At 39.7% G+C, this 23,689-nt stretch overlaps 1 protein-coding gene across 3 annotated transcripts in view; it reads left to right on the top strand.

Annotated features, from left to right (window-relative positions):
- Positions 1 to 23,689, top strand: part of CRPPA (CDP-L-ribitol pyrophosphorylase A) — a 60,378-nt gene that overhangs the window by 5,068 nt on the left and 31,621 nt on the right. For all 3 annotated transcript variants that reach the window (XR_014161535.1, XM_081882249.1, XM_081882250.1), the window contains exons 2-5: positions 6,333 to 6,612; positions 16,877 to 17,026; positions 18,939 to 19,043; positions 21,152 to 21,197. Coding sequence is in view for 2 of the 3 variants with exons in the window: in XM_081882249.1 (XP_081738375.1) it covers positions 6,333 to 6,612; positions 16,877 to 17,026; positions 18,939 to 19,043; positions 21,152 to 21,197 (581 nt within the window). In the remaining variant the exon portion in view is untranslated. The remainder of the gene's footprint in view (positions 1 to 6,332; positions 6,613 to 16,876; positions 17,027 to 18,938; positions 19,044 to 21,151; positions 21,198 to 23,689) is intronic.

Below are 23,689 nucleotides of genomic sequence, written 5' to 3'. Positions count from 1 at the left end.
TGGTGCTGGGAAATAAATAAATAGAATCATACTGTACCAGGAAGTGGTGGGAGAGAGCTGGAGAGTCCTCGCAGCTTACAAGGAGACCCTCCCCAGAACCTGAAGAGGGCGGAGGAAGCCCCAAAGAGACCTGTGGCACAGTGGGGTTTTGTTTACATAACAGCTGACATGTGGGGTAGCACAGCAGCAGCCACCGCTGCCACTTTCCCGTGTGTCCTCCAACCTCCAGCTGGTCCCAGAGCTTCTACTATAGATATTTTGGTCTGGGTTGGAGAGGGAACTAGAGAGCAGAAAAAAATAGACGTTTAGAGACTTTTTAGAGGGTGCTCTGCACTTTATGCAATTTTATTTACGCTTGTGGGTGAAGGATCATAACCCCTGCATAAGTGAGGGGACGCCTGTACTCTAGACTCTAGAGTATTCCATTGAGAATCAAGCCTACCCCTGTTTTGTATAGCTTTTCTCTTTATCTGCATAATCCAGTCCAGGGTTCTTAGCCCCACTAGGGCAATAGTCTTTCACTAGCTGGTCAGGACTCAAAGCTGGGTTGTATCCTGACCTAAGGTGGATCAGCCCAGTGGCATTACAGCATTACTTGCATATGGAGGTAAATTAAGGATCAGTGTTGTACTGCATGTATGGGCTAATGGAGCTTCTGAGTCTGAAAAGGTTGAACATTCTGCATGAGAGTCTGTTGGAAAGGAACTGGTTTATATGTGACTGAGGCCATGCATGCTGAAAATAGATTCCAGGACTGAGCCTGAAATAACATTGACTTAGGTCAAGTTTATTGTGTTTTGAAACAACACAGTGCATGCTTACTACCCCATCTGTTGAATTCAATCTTGCCTTCTCATGTTCATTTTTAATAACATTCTTTCTGCCCCTGTTGTGTCCCATTTATGTTGCCTACCACCCTTTGTGGCTTCCCCTTAGCTTTTGTTGTTCCTCATAGACTGAATGTGTTGTCTTAATAGTTTGGCAGGTGCATAAATTGTAATTTTGCACACCACTACCCTGTGTTTGATTGTGAAGAATGATTCGGTCAGTGACCTTTTTGCCATGTGCAAATGTGCAGAAAGGAAAATGACTTGGATATTTGAAGAATGGTTGTACTCAGCAGTTTTTCAAACAGTGTGTTAAGGTGGGCAATAGGAATACAGAGTCAGAAATTCCTTGGGCTTAGCCCTGGAGATTGTTTCTAATACAATGGCTGTTTATGTGAATCAATAAAGAGGTGTCTGAGTTCAGGAGTGGAGTGTTTTTCACTTCCGGGTCGGCGCCATCGCCGAATGGCGGACTCCCTCCGAGCTCCGGAGGGAGCCTGCACGGCAGGGGCTGGGTCCTACCGCACCGGCGATGCGGGGACCCTTAAAAACCACGGCCACGGGGGCCGTGGACATGGAGACTCGGCTGACACCGTTAGCGCCCTCCCGACTCGTGAAGGAGCCTTTTTAAAGGCTACGGATCGGGTGCCGGGGAGAAGCGTGGTGTTTTGAGTCCTCTGCTATCCCTGCCGTGCGAAGCCGCATGCCATTCGGCGGAGAGCGCTGGCTTCTTCCTTTGAAAATTCGGACCTAAAAGAACAACCTGTAAGTAATTGGAACTTGGACTAAAAAGAGGGACAAAAATTTTAAAAATTTCGGAGCGAGCGGGGGAGGCGCAAAAAAGGAAGTCAGCCACCCCCTCCATTGTAGAAGGGTCAAAGCAAAGGATCTGATAACTAAGATCGGAGTAACATCATTTTGGCAAGTTTTTAACCTCACGAGTGAAGAATATGAGATTGAGCTGGAGGAGGAAAGTAGAATTCGGACTTAAAAACAACCCCCCCTGGAACCCCGGGAGCGATCGATGACGGAGTTTGGAGAGGAGAAAGGCAAGTTTTGACAGCTGTCAAAGAGCTGTCAAAGCGGAAAATAAGATAGAGACTATGTTACAAGGACTTTGCTGGTTATATTTGTTATAAATTGGATACAAATTGTTTTAAATAAGGATTACAAAGTTACTAGGGCTAATGGATGCGATCTGGAAGAGAACTCAGTTTTTGCAATCCACCTAGAGGAGCCGAGGGATATTACAAGTTTTAGCTGGAAATTGGAACTGAACTGTTTATCTCCTGGGAAACTGCAGAAATGGAACATTATTATGACTACAGAGGCCACTACACCGAAGAAGACAATGGAATCATCTGTTGTGGAATGAAAGGAACTTGACGTAATGTTTTGTTTCTGAATAACAAGCCTCTGTAAAGGAACTAACTTTTGGAATTAGGACATTTGTGCAGGAAAACAGGGACAGAAAGAAATAGAAAGAGGAGTGTGATCAATAAGAACAACAAAATAACAAGAATTGGACCAAGTCAAAAGTGGGGACATTTGGGACATCCAGATTTGACAAGCTTAAGGATTATAATTTGGAGTTTTTCACTCCTGGATATAAAAATCTGGATGGAAAAAATGGGCCTCTCTTTGAGACAGAATCCTTCCATGATTGGACATTCGAAACTAAAGAGGACTGGCAAAGGACTATGATTTAGAGAGACGTGGAAATATCGGACATTGAGGAACATTGGGAACGCAACCGGGAAAAGGGGGGGTGGGAAATGTGGAATCCTTAAAGGCGTAAACTATGTTTTATTTAGGCTATATACATCTACATGGTATTCTAAAGTGGGGAACTCGTGGTGGGAATAAGCCGATTTTAGGGGAATGGAAAATAATGTTTTTTAAAAAAAAAAAAAAATTGGGTTAAGGATAACAAGTTTGAATTGAGGAGAAGAACTTGTTGAGATCATTTGAGAGATTTGGAATACAAGGGGGGGAGGGAAGGGGAAGTCCTGAAAGGATGTAATTGGAAAAAGATTTGAAATTGGATGTTTTATTAATTTGTAATTAATTGGAAAACTTTAATAAATATTATAAAAAAAAAACAACAGGAGTGGAGTGTTTTTCTGTTCCAGAAAGGCTTCACACTTGGGCAGAAGAGAGTACTTGCATGTGAATTTGTTAAAAGATACAAAATATACAGAAGCTGAGTTAAAAATACAGTTTTTAGAAGGGAACGGAGTGATGCTGTCACCCACACAAAATCAACATATTGGTTTAAACTGACTGTGATGAACCCCTGCAAGTGTTCCCTATTACATGCCAATGGTGCCAGAGGAATAGATTTATCACCATTCTCTCCAACAAAACCCTGTGGTGGTAGTGGTGGAAAAGCTAGTGTGTGTGGTTAACACTGACTAATATTCCATTATCTCTAATTAATGCATATGTTGGTATTTATGCATGATGAATGAGCATTGTTTTGGCACCCCAACTTATGCTCATTCATTCTTAGCTGTCTTAGCCCCCCACTTGTGCCACCCTGCATGTCCCTTCTCTCTTTCCATCTGTATTGGGTCTTTCCAAGAAGCCTTCTCTGACCCTATCCTGGGTGGGTTGCTTTCATTCTTTACAGATGCCAGAGGATTACTGTGTCTTGCTTTGAGCTTTGGCAGCACTTTATACAGTGTCATGCTAACAATTTAATTGGCTCCTGCCTCAATCTCTGGGACTCATCAGCAGCTAGTACCCTTCTTAGAAAACATATGAAAAGACCCCCCACTCCAATCATTTGTGGCTTCCTTGCTTTCCAGTATATTCTAATTGCAGACTTTCTTCCCTTTTCAATAGCTCTTTGATGGCATATTGCCCCGAACAGGCATCATCTAGTCCTTGGTCAAATTTTAAAAGGTGTCTTTAACTGGAAAGATCAAATATCCCATCACCCCTGAAAGGGTACCAAGTGATGTACCCTTTCTGAGAGCTGGCGTCTTCTAAATAAGGGACATCTGGAAAACATTTCAGCACAAAGTTGCAAGTTCCATTATGTTCCAGAATCTTTTTTTCTTTTCAAGGAGTTATGACCCATGATTAGCTTTGTGATATATTTGGATCTACGTCTTGATGAAGTCTGCTAAAAGACATCTATTACTTTTTGCTTCTTTGAATGAAGTTATCTGCTTCATCGTCTTGATAAAACTAGTTCATGAATTCTTTCATGAGCACCACACACTGTATTCTTCCGTCTATTTCATAAGTGAAGCGAGCACTGTATTGGGTTAAAAAATAAAAATATTGTTTGTGCTATATTCTGCCTTTTGACCTGCTTTCCAGAGCTTAATATACTCCTTAATATAAAACATTCAATTTAGCTTCTGTTTCAAAATAGAATGCATTCTGAAAACATGCAGATGTTTTGATACATTTTAAAGGAAAACTAAGTAACTATTTTTTTTTATAAATATTCTCTTTTAGTGTAATTTTTGAGCTTGCATTTTGGTAGAAATAACATCTACTTAGAAGTTCAGCTCTATCCAGTGGTGGTTTTACCTTGGTGAAAAGTACTTCAGTTCATGCACGGTCCCAGTTTTCACCAATCCCCTTTACCCACCTAAGGCTTCCTAAAAATATGTTTCTGAGGGTTGGGTACCATCTGGAACAGCATGGGTTATGGCACTGGCAGGAGATTTCTGCTGAAAATGGGTTCTGTGAATGAAAACACTTTCCACTACGGCAAACTCACTGGGAAGAAGGATTAATTGTTAAATCACCCTGGGAGCTGTTGCTGTGTGAGGGAAATAGGGGTCTCCTAACGTGGTTGGCGCTGTGGGTTAAACCACAGAGCCTAGGACTTGCTGATCAGAAGGTCGGCGGTTCGAATCCCTGTGACAGGGTGAGCTCCCGTTGCTCAGTCCCTGCTCCTGCCACCCTAGCAGTTTGAAAGCACGTCAAAGTGCAAGTAGATAAATAGGTACTGCTCCAGCGGGAAGGTAAACGGCGTTTCCGTGCGCTGCTCTGGTTCGCCATAAGCGGCTTAGTCTTGCTGGCCACATGACCCGGAAGCTGTACACCGGCTCTCTTGGCCAATAAAGCAAGATGAGCACCGCAACCCCAGAGTTGGCCACGACTGGACCTAATGATCAGGGGTCCCTTTACCTTTACCTTTAACACCTCTTAGTACCCGTAGCAAACATTAAGTTCCCAGAATTGTTGGGGGGAAAGCTATGGCTATATAAAGTGATATCTCATTCTTCTTTGGTGATCACTCATAGCCATGTAAGATTGTCTTCCATGAAAACAGTGACGGTGGAGGCCAATTCTGAATCCACACGTCCTTCCACAGTGGGGACATAGTTTTCTGGGTGGGAGTTGATCACGGTGAGGGTTTGCCAAATGTACCTTCCTCTTAGCTCATTTCTCCTTATCACCCTGAGTTTGTGCATCTTCAAGGTCTACAACAGCTTTGGTAAAGGCTGTTCTCCAATTGAACACTCACAGGCCAGTGTTTCCCAATTGTTGGTGTTTAAACAATACAGTGGTACCTCGGGTTAAGTACTTAATTCATTCTGGAGGTCCGTTCTTAATCTGAAGCACCACTTTAGCTAATGGGGCCTCCTCCTGCTGCTGCTGCTGCGCCACTGGAGCACGATTTCTGTTCTCTTCCTGAAGCAAAGTTCTTAACCTGAGGTACTATTTCTGGCTTAGCAGAGTCTGTAACCTGAAGCGTTTGTAACCTGAAGCGTATGTAACCTGAGGTACCACTGTTTTAGATTTGCCTTGAGAGAGTCTTTAAACCTCTTTTGTTGACCACCAGCATTACACTTTCCATTCTTAAGTTGGGAATAGAGTAGCTGCTTACGAAGACAGTAATCAGGCATCTGAACAACATGACCAGTCCAACTAAGTTGATGTTGAAGAATCATTGCTTTGACACTGGTGATCTTTGTTTCTTTCAGTACACGGACATTAGTTCACCTATCTGCCCCAGTGACGTGTAAATTTTTTCAGAGATACCGTTGATTGAATCGTTCAAGGATTTAAATATTTAAAGTGGTATGATACTGCTTTAAATGTATAGTGCAGATGGGGTCATAGTTGGCAAATTCACTACAGGTTTCCCTAAGGCCATACCCTATTATATCCCAGTCATAATAGGAGAGAATCTTCTTATGCCTCTAGTAAATAGTATATGTCTAAGAATATTTTGTGTCTTAACAAATAGATTGCAGTTGTGAGTAAATTCTGGTCACAAAGTTGGTTATTTAGTTGAGTAAATGAGAAGATTTATGATTCGAAGATCTAATGTAGAAGTTTCTGTTGGGTAAAACATAGTTCACTATTGTTCTGAACATGTGAATTGTGTCTTGCTTTTTTTGCTAGTGTTCCTAAATGGCAAACAAGTAAAATTAAAGAAACTCTGAAAGATACTTTTACCATTTTTTTTTACATATTTAGAAAAAAAAATACTCAAATATTGTGCATTAAATAATTTTATTCAATGCCTTATAGAATCAGCTGGATATCTGATATTGTTGTGGTGGTGTCTCCGGAGAACGTTGAAGTAATGAAGTCTATTATAAAAAAATATGGTCACAAACGAACAACAGTAGCCGAAGGTGGAATGACTCGTCATAGATCGATCTTCAATGGATTGAAAAAAATTGCAGAGAGCCACCTTCTCAGTTCACCACTTCAGAAACCAGAAGTAGTAATAATCCATGATGCCGTGAGACCATTTGTTGAGGAGGACATACTTTTTAAAGTAGTTATGGCTGCCAAAGAGCATGGGGTAAGTACTGTAAAATCACAGAACTCTAATGCTGAGATAGTAGGTGGTAACACAGAGACAACTAACAGTGCTCTGAGTTTGGATGATCTCAGTGATCAGACTGCGATATAAGGGCTCAGGCCCTTCATAAGGTATCCTGGACCCAAGTTTTTAAGGGTTTTCAGTATCCTGAACCTGGCGTGGTAGGATAGGATAGGTAGGATAGAGACAGCAAGTATAGATTTTCTAGGAGAGATGTCACATGCTTTTACCATCTGACCTCACCAGCAGCCTAGCTCCTGCCTTCTGTGCCAGCTGGAGCTTCCAGACTAGGCTAAAGGGCAAAGAGCACATTACAGTAACCCAACCTTGAGTTTACCAATGCATGGACTACAGTGATCTGGTTATGCTGATCCATACAGAGAAAGACTCTGGAAATTAAGCATTCCAAGATATCCTAAAATGAGTTAAAGAACATTTAACGCTTATTTAAATTTCTATGAAAAATAATGATTTCCTCTTACATTGTGTGTGTAGAGACTTCCTGGTTTTCTTTCCTTTCTTTTTCATTAAAAAAAACACAACCTGTCTGAAACTTCATACTAAATCACTCATGCAAGGAAGATGATGCTAATTTAGAGTTCAGGTTCTGCATACCATAAAGATAGCATAATTGTATGAAGTTTTAATGTTCTTAAAATGGCAATTGATCAAGTAGGATATTGCACTCCTTAATTCCACTTGTCAGTGGAATAAATTACTTTATTACATTTACTAATCAGTTTGTTATTTGCCTGAAGGATTCAAAATGTGCAACTTTCCAGACCTTCCAAATTAGGCCTTAATAAATTAATTATATGAAACAATCTCCTGATAATGTTAGAATATAATTTTGTAACCAATTAGATTCCATTTATGTTTTGAAGCAATTTATAATTAAAATTTTACATTTCTAAAAACCACTATTTTTGTTGCCAATACAAGTTGTGGAAAGTAGTGGAAACAGAAGAAGGCAGCATTCCAAAGCCCCTAGCAAGTTTTTTATTGCCAACAATTTAAACTGCACGACAAAGAAAAATGCTTGCAGCATGTTTTCTTTAAATTGAACTTGTCAGTCCAGCTTGAAAGATAGAATTGAGAGACAGAGTCTCTATAATTACAAGTATTGAATTAAGTCTGATTCTTTCCTTACAATTATTGCTGTTTATAAGTAAAAAGTGACTCAAAAACTTTCACGTTTTCAAAAGTTAGAATTTTCCTGATTGTTTTTTGGATTTGTATTTCACATGAAACAGGCAGCCAATTGAAAGATGAGAATGATGCTTCTTCATGCTTTCAAATAAACATTTAGTGTTAAATGTGAAATTGTACATTTTGAAAATAAATATTGATTAGGGATATAACAATGTGATTAGTTTGAAAAGAGTTGACTGCCAGAATACCCAGGTGTAGAATCTAGCTTCTGTTGAGTGAGAATTCAGGACGTTGTTGTGTTTGTGTTCAGTGCCTGTGTACTTTTACTTAGACCAGGTGTATGTGTATTCTAGGGCTAGAAAAATCACCTTCAGAGTTGCCAAACTCCAGAATTACAGAATTTGGACTGAAGGATCACATAGATAAATGGAAGCTCCATTGCAGATGAGCACAGTATATAGTATATATTGGCCTTACATGGAATGGAATTGCCATGCCCATAACTTCCATGCTTTCGGTGAACGAGTTTGTAAGCATCTTAGCCCCAAGTTTTCTTGATCTTATAATTTCATTGTATTTCTTAAAGGAAATTCACTGAATGACATAGATCACCTTGGAGGGAGGCATCCATCAAAATCTAACTTAATTGTGGCTCTATATTCATTAACATTTATACTGTGATTTGACGTGTTGAAAATATTTATTTATTTATTTATTTATTTATAGTAGTAATCTCTACATCAGTCCTCTAAGAGTATTTCTCTTAGTTTTTATTATCTTCCCGGTATATCTTGTAGTTTAAGAAGTGTACTTGGCATACTGTAATCTGTTGTTATCCTCATGTTATGGGAGGGGAAGGTGAGACAGAGTGTCTATTGCAGCCCTAGAATGTAGTCTGCTGCAGTTATCAAAGATTGCAAATTGAGAGCATGTGACAAAGAGGTGTAAAACAGGTCACTCAAGGAAGCTAAGCTGAGCCAGAAACTGCAAATCAAGTGAAGCCATAGCACATCCTTGCACACACAGGCAAACACACAACAGCACTGTAAGGTGCTCACATGCATCTGGCAGTGTTTCACATATAAAAACAGACACAGCACTAATGTTTCCTACCTCCTGACTTTTGTTCAGCCTTTTAGCCTGATAAGTACCTTTTTTCAGAGGGCAGAGGAGGGACCCAACTTTACCTTTGTTGTTGTTGTTTAGTCGTTTAGTCGTGTCCTACTCTTCGTGACCCCATGGACCAGAGCACGCCAGGTACTCCTATCTTCTACTGCCTCCCGCAGTTTGGTCAAACTCATGCTGGTAGCTTCGAGAACACTGTCCAACCATCTCGCCCTCTGTCGTCCCCTTCTCCTTGTGCCCTCAATCTTATCCCAACATCAGGGTCTTTTCCAGGGAGTCTTCTCTTCTCATGAGGTGGCCAACTTTACCTAGGCAACATCAATCTGGCAATGAGCATGTACTGAATTAACTTACACTTAACTTACCCCTGTAGTATCTCTTTTCTTTTACATAATTTAAACTAAAAAAGGAAAAATGGAAGGTACCCAAAAATTGTAGAAAACATGGAATCCCCCTGCACTTCAATGATAAAAAATTAACTGCTTTAATTCAGTCATTTTCCTTTTTTCGCTTTCCCGGCTTTCTTTCTTTTTGGTAATGTGGCTAGCTTAAACCCTTTGCCAGGTAGATTCGCTATGCCAAGTTGCATAGTGATAGGATGAATCATCTTGATTTTATTATGAATGGAATTCTGAAACAGCTGTTTTAACTATACAGCTGCTCCTAGAGCAGCACAATAAGAAATTTATGTGTATAGATTTTGTTATACTTCAGAATGAAATTTTGTTGTTGGATATCTGATTTTGGCTGTATAGGTGACTGACATGTAAGATGAGACATAGTTTGGAGACACTGTTTCAAAACCAGCCGCACCTGCAATTACAATAGAACACCAGAACAATTGCATAAGTGCTGCATTAAAGAAAAGGAGAGGCTTTGTCAACCTCACATAAAGATACCCTTGTGCATATGTTTAGGATGAAGTTTCTGAGAATGCTTACTAAGCTTGTGAAGACATTTTTCATCCCCTAATTAGGAATGCTGTATGTTGGTTGCAGCAGGCAAATGTGAAAAAAAATAATGAGCAGTTCTCCACTGAGTCTGTGGGACAGTTACCACTATATAGCATTCTAGTGAAAGATGGCCATTCTGTCATCCCTTCTATCAGTTATTTATAAAATGCACTATTCCCTGGAATAAGCTCTAGATCAGATATATACCCAACCTTTTTGAGCCCAAGGGCATGTTTAGAAATCTTAGAAACAAAGTAGTTCTGCTAGGGCATGGACTTTGGCTGTGAAACAGAATTTCACCTCTTGCTCCTCTCCCTGCACCCATCTAAATCTGTTCTGGGGTTTCCCCCCAGATTTGCACATGGGGAAAGGTGAGGAGGGAAAGTTCTGTTACGCAAGCAGAATCCTTGTGCTAGCAGAACTACTTTGATGGTTACCACCATAAGAAACTGTCATGGGTCTCACAAAATACTAGTTTCCTAGAATCACAGCTGGTGATGCTCACAACCCTCTACAACTCCCCAGAAACAAAACAGACAAAAAAGCAATCAACATCCCCCAAACAGGCAATCAAATAACCCAATGGCTGCCATGTTGGGGGCCCTAGCTTTAGATCATGGTTGTCCTAGGGTGGTACACTGTTTCAGGCTACAGATGAGGGCATTTCATAAAAATAAAAAAATCACCTCTGTGAAATGCACAAACAAACCACTCGCTTAAAGTAGAAAAGAATCTATGAGGTTGTTCTTCTCCCTTCTTTTTCTGTTTGGAGAGATTAAAAACACAACAACCTTGACATGGTAGAGTTCACTCTACTACTTCATTTTGCTGAACACGTAGAATAATAACTAGATGAACTCTATAAGAGCCAGCATTTTCTGGTTGTTATGCCCGTTACTGTTTTTCAGAAAGTTAGTGCTCCGAGGACTATTTGCTCCTGGGTTGACTTCAAGAACACCACTTAATATACAGTCTCAGTGAAGGGTTTTAAAAAAATTGCTTGTGGGTGAATTTCATTGTTCTTTTAGATACTATTTGTATGACTGAAGGTTCCTTAGAAGCAAGGTTTTCTGCTGTGCTTCTTTTTTCTTAAGCTGCTTCATGGCTTGCACCGCCCCGCTCTCCAAGCCATACATGGAGGCTCCAGGGACTAGTTGAAAACATTCCTAATGCAATTAGTGCATGTCATTTCATTGAGAAGTGCAACTTTGTAACTTAAATGATCAACATCCTTAAGGCATGTGCCTTTCTTCTGATTTCTAATTTGCCTTAGTGCTATCACAAAATGAGCTACTGTGCTTGCACATACCTGCAGCAACTTGTTATCGGATAGAAAATGCAGCAAATGTTCTTGTGCAGTATTGAAAACTTAGGGAAAGCTTTCCTTCTTTCTTCACCAGTTGCAAGAGAGACAGCAAAATTGCTCTGCTTTGGTTTTGTTTGACATAGCAGAGTGGGCCCCTGCAAAATCCTTGAGTGCTCTATTGCTCCCCAAAGCTCACTGATCTCATGCAATCCTTCTTGTGCAGTATATGTTATTCGGTGTTTAAATTTTCAGGTATGCTTTGAACCTTCTAGTAATGTTTTGATTCTCTTGACTTCCTTTGTTGTTGGGCAAGAAGCCAACAAGCTGTGGGTTGAGACGGAGGAGGTCTGGTACAGCCTCTGGATCCTATTCCTGGCTTCCTTCAAATTTTAGATATTTCATTATAGTGCTCATTAGTGAAATATTATTTCCCCCAAGGCAGTCTAAAGGACTCTCCCAGTGATTCATAACTTGTGGGACACTATACACCATTCAGCTATAAAATTATGACTACCTCAAATCAGGCTGCAGAAAAACAGTTTAAGTGGTACTGTTTTTAAGTTATGACAATTCCAATGTTCTAAGAAATATTTCTTGTACTTGGACTCTCCCCTCCCCAATAACTTATTGTGCACAGAGAGCACAGTAATGATACTCATTGTAGAGTTCTAAACCTTTACAACTTCAAAATTCCTAGATGCTTCTTTTTAAAAGACAATGAAACCCTTCCTAATGGACTTTATGAACTGAAACCTATTTTTATTCCATACTTTCACCTTTTTAACAGGTTTATGAATCAGTGGAGCAGGTAGTATTTAAGGAGACCTGAGTTTCCGAAACTTGTTACTGTAGAAAAACTTTCAACAAAGCTTCTTTGTGCATGAAAGGATTTTGTTGGGTAAAACTAGGCTGTAAAAGCCAAAAGGAAACATTGGTCAATTTAGACTTAATACAGTAGAAAGTTGGGAACCTTGAATCCTCAGGAAATAATGCAGCTACTGACTAGAATCCAGTTTGCTTGTGTATCTGTTTTTGATAGGAATAGGAATTCTTATCTATTATGAACAGATCTTTAGAAATAAATTTATGTAGCTTAAGAAAACCACTGTTTCTAAAGAAATAATTACTGCTCCTTAAAATGAATGCTTTTTAAATTTAGGATTTGATTGTAATTTTTCTAGAGTATCTTGACAGAATCAGGACATTTCAAGAAATTAGAGGTGTCTTTGATAGAAATAACAAGTGAATAGCCCTTTGTAGTTAAAAAAATAAAAAGGATTGTTTAACTTTTTAAAAAACAGTTTAAGTATTTTAAAGAAAAGGGCAATTTTTTTTGGCGTCCTACACTTAAATCCACATTTGGAAAGTAACAGAGTGAGAGAGAGGGCTTGAACTAAAGCCAGAAAATTGAAGCAGGCAGAACAGCTTTGTTGACCACACAATGGCAGATGGTCAGGCTTCTAGTATATGTACCTTGTTAATCCAGAGGTGAAAACTACAGAGGTTGACATCCCTTCATTTCTGGGCTGAACTCCAGCCTTCAGTCATGAAGTTTCTAGCTCAAGCCCTAGAGTTCCTGTTGGATAGTGATTCCTTTTGCTTCCCTTCCTACAATGAAGCATTAATCATTCACTACCCAGCAAATCCCCTTCCGCTAGCTCTAAGAAGCCAATGTGGGCAAGGGGCAAGGGATTAGGCTGCACTTCTCTAAGCACTGGTCCACATCCTCAGACCACGATAATCAAAATGATCCAGTAGAGATAGAACAGGCAGGGTTCTGGACACTTCCATTGGACTTGCTCTAACTGGTATCTGACTGTCCAAATCTGAGTGATTTTGCCCCTAGCCTAAAGTGCCTTGCAAGTATACACAAGGCTGCTAAAGGGTGTCATAGCAATGCTCTCTTGGTCATATGGCACAAGCCCATTCACCACTTGGAAGAGCTCTGCTGGACAGCTACTATGGACATAGTGATGATGGAGAAGCGAGCTTTCTCCATTGCTATCACCGTATGCTAAGTGCCGTAATGCACTTTGGCCTGTGCTCAGTTGAAGCAGGCACATGTGTGTGGAACTTTTTATGCATAACTGTAAATTTAAGGCCAAGAGAAAAGCAGTTTTAACTGGAAATTAGGATTAGGATTTTCAGAAACATAGTAGAAACTGTGTAAAGGAAGAAATTTTGAAACAAAGACTGCAATGCTAACCCCACCCACCTGAGAGTAAGCCCCACTGAATTCAATAGAAATTACTACTTAGTAGATATCCAATTTTGTAATTATGCATTATAAATTTACATTGTGTACATTAAACCTTTGTTTTTAAAGTCTGCTTAATATGCACCATGGTGTCAGGTGTCAGGTCATTGATTCAAAGTTTGCTTTAAGCTTCTGATTATCTATTCATTTTGCATTTCGGAATAAACAGATTAAAACTTCCTTCCTGCTGACCTTATTCCAACAAGTTCTAAAACTGGCCCCTTCCAGCTGGGTAAACAGCCTTAAGGATCTAATTTGCCCTCTTCTCTTTAATTCAAAATTATGTTAAATGTTCTCTTCAGTGACTCATGACATCATTCTCCGTTTTCACAGAGTAGTTTACACAGGTTCAACAGTTCATTCTCAGCATTACAAATTAAGGAATTTAAGACTCTGGGTTGTACTGTCTTTTTTAACATTCCAAAATGACTCTAGTGTGTAACCATTCTGTCTAGGCCTGTTTTGTAGTCTCAATCGAATGCCATGGACTATTTATTTATCGCCCACAAGTTTACCTTTTTACTGTACAGTGGTACCTCGGGTAAAGTACTTTATTCGTTCCAGAGGTCCGTTCTTAACCTGAAACTGTTCTTAACCTGAAGCACCACTTTAGCTAATGGGGCCTCCTGCTGCCACTGTGCCACCGGAGCATGATTTCTGTTCTCATCCTGAAGCAAAGTTCTTAACCCGAGGTAATATTTCTGGGTTAGCGGAGTCTGTAACCTGAGGTACCACTGTACAAGATAGACAGACAAATCCTGGGCCAGAGTCTTGATACCAGCCACATTGGACTCCAAACAAGCACAAAGTATTGTTACCGGAAAGACAGCTCAGTTTTTGTCCCCACACTGTCATTTTGTCTTTTAGTCCTTCTTGACAGTGGCGTAGCGTGGGGGGTGTAGGGGGGGCCGGCCGCACCGGGCGCAACATCTGGGGGTTAGGGTTAGGGGGTGCAAATCCACGGGTTAGGGGGCGCAAATCCATGGGTTAGGGGACACAAATTACTTGCCTTGCCCCGGGTGCTGACAACCCATGCTACGCCACTGCTTCTTGAACATTAGTTTGTAAAGGCCAATAAAGGAGTATTTGTAGGTCCTTTGACAACCTCTCCTTGACATGGGAAAGAGAGGTTCCCATTCTTTCCCTCACTTGCCAGGGGAACACCTGGATGCACTAAAGCCAAATCTCAATTTCTTAAAGTGATCAAGTCAACGCTGCACCGTTTATCAAGCCCTGAGTTCTTGTGTGACTTTCCAGTTAGTAAAACTGGGGAGAAGCTGTGCACCTGACTACTGAAATGAGCTGGAGAAGAATTGTGGGGAGGTGGGTTTTTAAGAATCCTAGAAGCTTCTTTCCAAGCCAGGTGTGGACAAATTTGTTGGCATCCCTGACATTTACTTGAAGATGGGATGGGTTTGAGGTCTTACAAAAGAGCATAATGAAAGCATCAATGACAGGCACATGAATTTTGTCATAAGTTTTGGTGATTAAGTTGCTGTGAAGTAATCTTGGATTTTGTTGGCTACTAAATTAGAATAGTTTTTCTAAAATCAGTTTAACTCTAAAAGAGTAGTTTAATACAGTACAGTTTAATGCTAAAGAGTAGCTTAATACGGTATCAGTTTAATGTTCAAATATACAACAAAATATTTTTTGGAAATAGTTGAAATATTTTAATCTCATAATTGCTGGTGGTTGCTTTATCTTTGAAGGTGGTATTCTGTAAATTTAGGGTAAGTATTCTTTTAAGACAGTTCTGCTAACAGAAGTGGTAATTACAGTATGTGGCTGAAGCATGTTGATTACTAGAGATATAATTGGTGGGAGCGCAGATGTCTGAATAGAAGTACATGTTTCTACCTGTTAAAAACATAAATACACAGGTAATTCTTCTACTTTAGTTTAGAAAATACATGTGGTTTTGAATGCCCACTAATGGAAGTTGTTTCAATGGTGTAAAATAATATTTTCTGTGCAGTAATATGTGGAAAGAGTTTGATTAATTAGGATGTGAAGACATTAATCATATTCATTTACAGAGCAATACTATCCCTGAGTTTATTTATGCCTCCTGGGCAGGGAGAGGTTCTCTTCTAAGTTCCTGTGCATTTGCTCAGCCTGAAGATACACTGGGATAGATTTCAGTCTCAATATATCGCATCCCTGCTGCCCTTTCCGTTGGCACCAGTACAAGGGACAAAAAGTGGGTGGAATAGGGAATGGCAAGGGAAGAGCAGAGCTTAATCAGTATTGTGTGCTTTCTCAGGTCATGCTCCTGTCTCCTTCAGTGGTGTAATATTATGCCTGTAAGTGAGGAAGTGTATTATAATGCTACCATTGTTGTCAACGGTCAGCCCTAGACAACTGCCGCGTCTCAATTTCTTTTCTGCTGCAGTAGAGGACAAGATCCCAACTAAGACATGCTTATTTTCTTAAGCATAAGTCCTGACTATCTCCATGATTATTGCTGGCATTTGAAGCCAATCAGAAGGAAGTTGAGAATTGAAAATAAGACTAATTGGGTGAATAGCCAGGAGACTCTGACAGTTCACCAAAATACTTAATTACGCAGTACATATTCCAGTGTAGTGTTGTAGAATTGTTGGCTAAATTTAACCTATTGTGTCATAACTCTTACCTGATTGCTTGTCCTATGAATTCATTCACTACTTACCATCAACGTTTGAAACTAAGATATTTATAAGCCTATGAAGTCAACACAGCAGAATTTCACTAACCATGTTTATGAAATAGTATTAAATTAAAGTAATTTGGTTTGATTTGTAATAATTTGGAAAATTAATTAATTATTATTATTATTATTATTTTTAAAAGATGCCGCTAGAGTCTGAGTCATATTTAATTTGATGGCTTGGGTCATCTGATTGTTTCTCCACATTCCCATTGTCATGGTTTCAAATATAGATCTGGGTTTGGTGAAGTGGTCACATTAATACTTTGCCATTTATCCACCAGAGTATGGTTACACTCATTCCATATTTCAGAACAATCAAAATAATTTGTCAGTTGGTTCTTCAGCCTCCATAATGAAGTAAGTTTTTTGCCTCCCATAAATAGAAGATTCTGAAAATACGATAGGTATGTGTGTGCTTTAGATAGTTTTTCACAAATATGAAAGATTGGTGCTAAACATTTTTGGGAAAGGTTTTAGTGTTAATTTTCACTGTTTGCTACAACATGATAAAAATAATGCATGCAGCTGTCTATTCTGATAGTATGAGGCTCAACTTTCATCAACATCATGCAGAATAGGATGTGCAATATATATCAAGAAGAGTTCAGTGGCTGTCTGGATCAGGCCAACAGTGTATGTGGAAGTCAAAATATTAAATTTGCTTGGACTTGTTCTTTAAGCAGAGATTAACTAAGGTAAACATGTAAATCTGTGTTTAAAATCTCTCCCCCCCCTTTTTTTTCTTGGTTCCCAAGGCAGCAGGAGCAATTTGTCCTCTTGTCTCCACTGTTATTGCTTCCTCTGCTGACGGATGTTTAGACCATTCACTAGATCGTGCCAAGTACAGAGCAAGTGAAATGCCTCAGGCTTTCTTATTTGATATAATCCATCAAGCATATCATCAGGTAAGAATTTTGGCAATTAAAAAAGAAACTTACTCTTCTCCTCACCCCCCCACCCCCCACCCCCATACTGTAAGAGGCAACTGACTTGCATGTGTTATTTGGGGAGTGAATTAGTAAATATTCATTTTAATAAATTATATTTTTGGTTTTTTGCCACCAAATGGTAGCATTTTGTATAATTATGTTATGTTACATAAACTTCCACACAAATATCCACACAAAATGTACGAAAAGGTTTATGTGTTGGGTGTGTACAACCTACAGTACCAGTCTGTGTAGTTGATTCTGCAGTCAAAATGGACAAATGCTTGTTCTTCTAAGCGTGCCTTCTCTTTGTTTTGATTGGGGAAGGTGAAACCTGAAACCACCCTATGTGGGTGCATAGAAACCTCAGACTTGTGCATGGCTGGTATACAGCTCATTGCACAATGATAAAAGTCACAGCCAAGGCTCTGACCAGTTTTACCTCTGCCCACACACTCCACTGGCAGGTGGCTTCTGGAAATTTGCCCATGATGGAATTGCCCTCTGAATGAAAGAGGGACCCATTCAACCTGCCTTTAAAATAGTTTTTAAAATACTGGTTGGAGTTATCCTCTACTGAGTTTCTGAAACACAAGCTCACAGCATGACTGCTAAACCTATTTTCACATCTTGGCCACTGGATCACACACATCTAGTTTCTCTTTGGTCATGTTTGATTTTTGATGTGGTGCATCTTCCTTTCTTGTGGAAGCACACCATCTTGGTAACCAAATGTGAAGACTGACAGACCCTGCATTTAGGAGGAGGCAATCTCCTCTTTTCTGCTTGTTCCTATTGTAGCATCTCCCACAGCTACAGGAGAGTTTGACTTGGTAAACGACAGTATCAAACAAGAAATCCTGTTTGCAGGAAGCTTTAGCTTATTTCCCTCTCTTACTCCTGAAAACCAGTACTTACTGCTATCACTAAAAAAAAAAAGAGGTATTGAAATTCTATATTTGTTCCAGGTAAACTTAACTACTGCTCACCATCTCAATCTACCTCATACTGATTTAAATTTTCCTAGTTATTTTGATCTTAACAAACATTTTGAGGAATTTATGGACAGCTCATTTTCCTGTTGCTTTTCTGTTTTTCACCCCCCCCTCCCGTAGTTAAGAATGTGTAGAGGGAAAGCTACTAATTGCGACTGGTGAATTTGCATTGCTTTGAAATATTCCAGAATGTCTCAGATGCATTACAGAAGGGATTCTACCATTTTAGTAGCTATACTGTGCTTACATAGTATAGTCAGAATTGAAAGGGCTTTAACTCTGACAATTCTCCACTGGCACAGTTAACAAAGGACAGAATTACAGAAGATCTTGGCTCAGGAAATAATCTAGCCCTTTCTTGACATAACACTTTCAGTTTATTGAGAGTAAACTGGCAAAGTTACATAATGTTAGGTTACTGTCCTGTTGCTGCGAGGCATTATACTAGAAAATACATGTTTAGGAGAAGTACAGTTACAGCTGTGCAGCACAGTAGTACGGTCATGGTGTGTGCTTGCAATGTAGGCCGAATCTGAAACAGATATGATAATCTTAGTATTGATGCTGTTAGCTGAGCAACTGCTATCATCTTCTGATGTGGCATATAACAGTATAAAGCAGAAAATTATATGGATCAGGATGGCTTATTTGGACCTCTGCAGTGATTACCATGGTGGCACAACCTGATGTTGGCAGTAACATTTCATCACACAAATGCAACTGATATAGGTCTATTAGCCAAACATTGACTGCACCTGGACTAGGGTGCTCAGTCAATCTGTACACAGATGTGAATTGTATATTTGTAAAGCTTGAGAAACAGTAATTTAAAATGCCATGTTGTATATAAATTCCGTAGGCTACAATGATTTTTGTTTCAACATTGTCTACAGTGCAATGACTATGACCTGGATTATGGAACAGAATGTTTGCATCTGGCACTAAAATACAACAAAACAAAGGCGAAACTTATTGAAGGGCCCCCTGACTTATGGAAGGTAGGAGCAACATTTTTCTTTAGTAAATGGGAAGCTTTGGAAAGTTGATGATAGTTACATGATTGCACTTCTGAAAAAATATTGTTCAAATGCTACAAACCATGAATGCAATTTAATTATAACAAGCTGTATATCCATGCTGGAGCTTTTAAGATGCCCAACTCTCTTTTCACTGCCACAGATGAATGTAATAAATCTTCTGCAATGTAGAATTGAGATGCAGGTTGTTTCTTGAGATGCCTGTCTCATCAGCCTGATCGAGCTTTTCTTAGGAAAACCCATTCTCCTCTGGTTTTAAGTACCTAGGCAGGATTCAAGAAAGGAAGTTTATGGAAATGGCTCAACTTTGGTAGACTTCTCTTTTAGCTCATACAGAATGATACTCTTCAAATATTCTTTTATATAATATTCTATTATATACACAACACATTTTGATGTGTTTATATCAAATACATCAAACATATATATTTTAATATGTTGAATAGAGGTAATAATACATAAAAGCACAAGTTACAGGAGAATTCAAGCCTCCCTGTTTCTCTATCTAGTTCTCCTGGCAAAGTCAGCTTCCTGGCATGTCATTCTGTCCGTGTGCTACTCCATTCCACCTACTGAATGTGTGGATGGACAGAAGTGTCAACAGCAGCTCGAAACAAGTTTCCTGGAGGGGTTAGGACTGGGCCAGCTAAGTATTGTTGGATCCCAAGCCACTCTCACTGCATCCTATGATCACCTTGGTTCTATTTCAGGCCCAGTTGTTGCTTCAGCTCTAGGCTGACACAGGCTTCTCCCTCCACCACCTCCTGTGCTTGCCACCATGTAGGGGGATTTGGATTGTACCCTTAGTCTCTAAAAAACAAGGATTACTACAATATCATTAAAGTATGTGACATAATTATAAATGAATGGAGATACATTTTTTAATTAAAAAAATAGTCTATACATCTTGTGTTAAAAGAATTTCTAGACTTATCCTTCCACATTTTTGTTATTATGTCTATGCTAAAATCATACTGTAACAACTGTTTTATATATCATTCTGTATCACTATACAGTATATTCAGTTTATATAAGACATTTGTTACTACACACAATACACAATACTGTAAATAAAATCTGTTTTGGTAATTTCTCTTTATTTTCTGGCATCAGTTTTAAGCATGTGAGGTTCAGAGCAACCTATTCATTTCACTACCAAAACTGACATAAGAGCTCTCCTTTATGAGGTGTCTTGTTCAAAAAACACTCCTGCTCCAAAGTACTTTTTAGATCAGAACTAGTAATACATTCAGAGTATTACAGCAAGAGGATTGTTGTTTTTTAAAATAAAAGATGTTAACTCTAGATTTTGGGAAATAATGTAATTATCATAGTAAGGGAAGCAATATAATTATCATAGTCATTTAGATGAACTTCTTGACATGAAGATATGCAAATGGTAAATTTACTATTTCACTAAAACAGAATAAAGGTGAACACTCTTAGAAAGAATATGGCAGACATATGTGGGTAAACCAAATGTAGCCATTTTTAAAAAGAATTATAAAATTAATACTGAACAGATTTTAAAGCTTAATACAAATACAGATTTGGAAGATCTTCTGATTTACATTTTTTCTCATGGCTTCTAGTGCTTTTTAAATATAATTTAGATATAATGAAGATATAATTAAATATAATACAGTAACTTGGAGCAGAGCTTTCAGTGTGGCTGTCCCTGTTCTGTGGAACAACATTCCTGTCAAGACACAACAGGTACCCACTATCTGCACTTTCTGGGAATAACTGAAGACCTTTTTCTCGCAACAAGCTTTCCCAGCTGAATGAATAGGTCTCTGCCTTATGCATACATTCTGTGTGTTTTTTAAAATCGTATTTTGTGTTTGTGTGTGTTTTAACTGTTTTTTAGTTCATCCATTATGCTTTGTACATAGCCTTGAGATGGAAGGCTACTAAAAATAACAACAATAATAAAATGACAATATTATGTGTTGACAGTCTTTCAGTGTGGAAAATGGTCTTTAGGTAGTGTGTGTGTGTGTGTGTGTGTGTGTGTGTGTGTTATTGAAAACTTGTGGAAGAACTAATTAGGTTTATCTGTCCTTTAGGTGACCTACAAGCGAGATCTGTATGCAGCTGACTCTTTAATTAAGGGTATGTACTTGTCCTTGAGTCTGCCAGTTCATATAGTCACCAAGATGAAACCACATTTTGTGTGTGAAAACACTAGAAATTAAAGTTGACTGGTAAAATAATAAAACCACATAAATAGCTTTAGCTTATTCCTTTAATCATGTAAAGTTGCATAAAGGAACCAGGCAAATGGAAAATAGGCCTTGGGCACTGTCTCTGATTCAAGTCAGACAATGCTGACCTTTCAACCAAAATGAAAGCCTATCCAAGGGGAAAACAGAACTTCAGGAAGTACATAATCAAGACATTAGTGAGGACTTCATTGTTCTGTGTATGGGCATTGCACCAGTAGGGAGATGCAGTGTGAAAGATCCATATGGCTAGTGACAGTACACATCATGGTTGCTGCTGCACAGATACAACTTGTATTGGCTTCTGTTTCAAGGCTCTAAAAGTGCCTTTACAGATTCTTTCTTAGTGAGAAGTGTAAACATTCACCTTGCCATCACCTTGCACCTTCACACTTCACCATGACAGTGTGGGAATGTTCTGGGGTGCAGGAGAGGATATATTGACTAATTATATCCTTATCCAACTTGTACTAACAAGTTCCCAAAATATCAGCAGAGTTTATAGACATTCCCCTTTAAGTTCGCAACGGTAACGCTTGCACAGGTTCGCTAGAACCTCTATAATAATTACTCTGGTAATTTCCCCTTTGTTCCCTCTTAAAATACAAGACACGACACAGTCTTTATAAAAGTATAAAAGAGTTTACTCACGTTCTGTTCACAATATGATCCCAGAAGGTAGGCAGGCTTAAAAAGGTTACATGCACTTAGAATCTATCTTGTAGCAAGATAGTACTGTCCTCTCTTGGCTGGGAGCCAAGAGGGCATGTTGCTCCTTCAGAAGATGAAGATGGCAGAGAGGCAAGAGGCAAGAGAGAGAGTGGCTGCCTGCCCTGTGCTTTTATCATTACCTGCACAGGTGAGGCCACACCCACCTCTGGTCACATGCGGAGGAAGTCCGTCCCCAGGAAGTTTACCTGCTTGCTGGACAGACATCCCTCCCCATGTTCTAACATGTACACTCTAGGAATGTTGTCATTGACTGCTCCTGTGTTTACATCCCACATACCCCTTCTCAGGCAATACAACATACATAAAACATAAACAACTTTATTCAACCACCGAGAGTCCCAGCTTCACACGTAGATTCTGGAAACTCTCTCTTGGTAGGGGTTTCGTCAGGATGTCAGCAGTCATCTCTTGGGTGCTGCAGTAGGATAGTTCCACAAGTCCATCCTGGATCATCTGGCGTATGTAGTGGTATTTAACCCCAATGTGTTTTGTTCTGGCCAGGAACTTCTCACTCTGCGTCAGCTTCAGGCAACTTTGATTGTCCTCTAGCAAGCTGACAGGCCCTTTTCTCACCAACCCAAAGTCCTTTATGAGTTGATCAAGCCAGGCGATCTCTCTGCAGGCTTCTGTTGCTGCAACGTATTCTGATTCTGTGGAAGATAATGCTACACAGCTCTGTTTATAACTGCCCCATGAAACAGGTCCATCACCAAATGCTAAGATATATGAGAATTGTCCATTATTTGACTTACTGTACAAGCACTTGTCAGCGTCGCCTTGCTTGTACCCAAGTTGCGTCAGCATTTTATGCAACTTCTGGTTCCAGGCTCTAGCAGCCTGTTTAAGTCCATAAAGTCCTTTCTGCAGTTTGCACACTAAATGTGCCTCATGTGGTTTCACAAAACCTTTGGGCTGTTTCATATAGATTTCTTCAGAAATCTGCCCGTGTAGAAAAGCGGTAGCAATGTCTATGTGTTTCACTCTCATTTTCTTGGAGGCTGCAATGCTTAAAAGCATTCTTACGCTGCTGTACCTCACGGTTGGTGCAAAAACTTCATCATAGTCTTCACCAAAACGCTGTGAAAATCCCTGTGCTACAAGTCTAGCTTTGTAGCGCTGCACTTCTCCTTCTGACCCCTTCTTAACCTTGAAAACCCATTTACTGCCAATGGCCTTCTTACCGGGAGGCAGCTCAGTGAGTGTCCAGGTCTTGTTCTGATGCAGTGCATCCATCTCCTCCTGCGCGGCCTTCCTCCAGAGACTGGCTTCTGCAGCTGGCATCTCCTGTATCTCTTCCCAAGTGGAAGGTTCCTGTGGAAACGCCGACCCTGCAAAGTAGGACAACCGTAATGGTGGGACACCTTTGTTGGTTCTGGACGAGCGTCTGACCTCTGGTTCTGGGACCGCATCAGCTTCCTCATCCTCCTCCAACGCAGGCATGTCCCCATCTGAGTCCTCATCTTCGTCTCTGGTGCCGCCAGGGTTCTGGTCCTCTGTGTCGCCTGTAGGGGGTGCTGTAACACTCGAAGGCAGATTAGTACTTTGTGGGGTCTCAAAAGGGAAATATACAAGTTCTTGAGTCCTTTCTGACTCATCAGAAGAATCCACAACAGTGTTCTTAGTGTCTACTTTTCCATATTCATCAAAATA

The sequence above is a fragment of the Podarcis erhardii genome, assembly GCF_964252035.2.
Source record: "Podarcis erhardii genome assembly, chromosome: 12".
Classification (NCBI taxonomy): Eukaryota; Metazoa; Chordata; class Lepidosauria; order Squamata; family Lacertidae; genus Podarcis; species Podarcis erhardii.
This window is presented reverse-complemented; position numbering and strand designations above follow the sequence as displayed.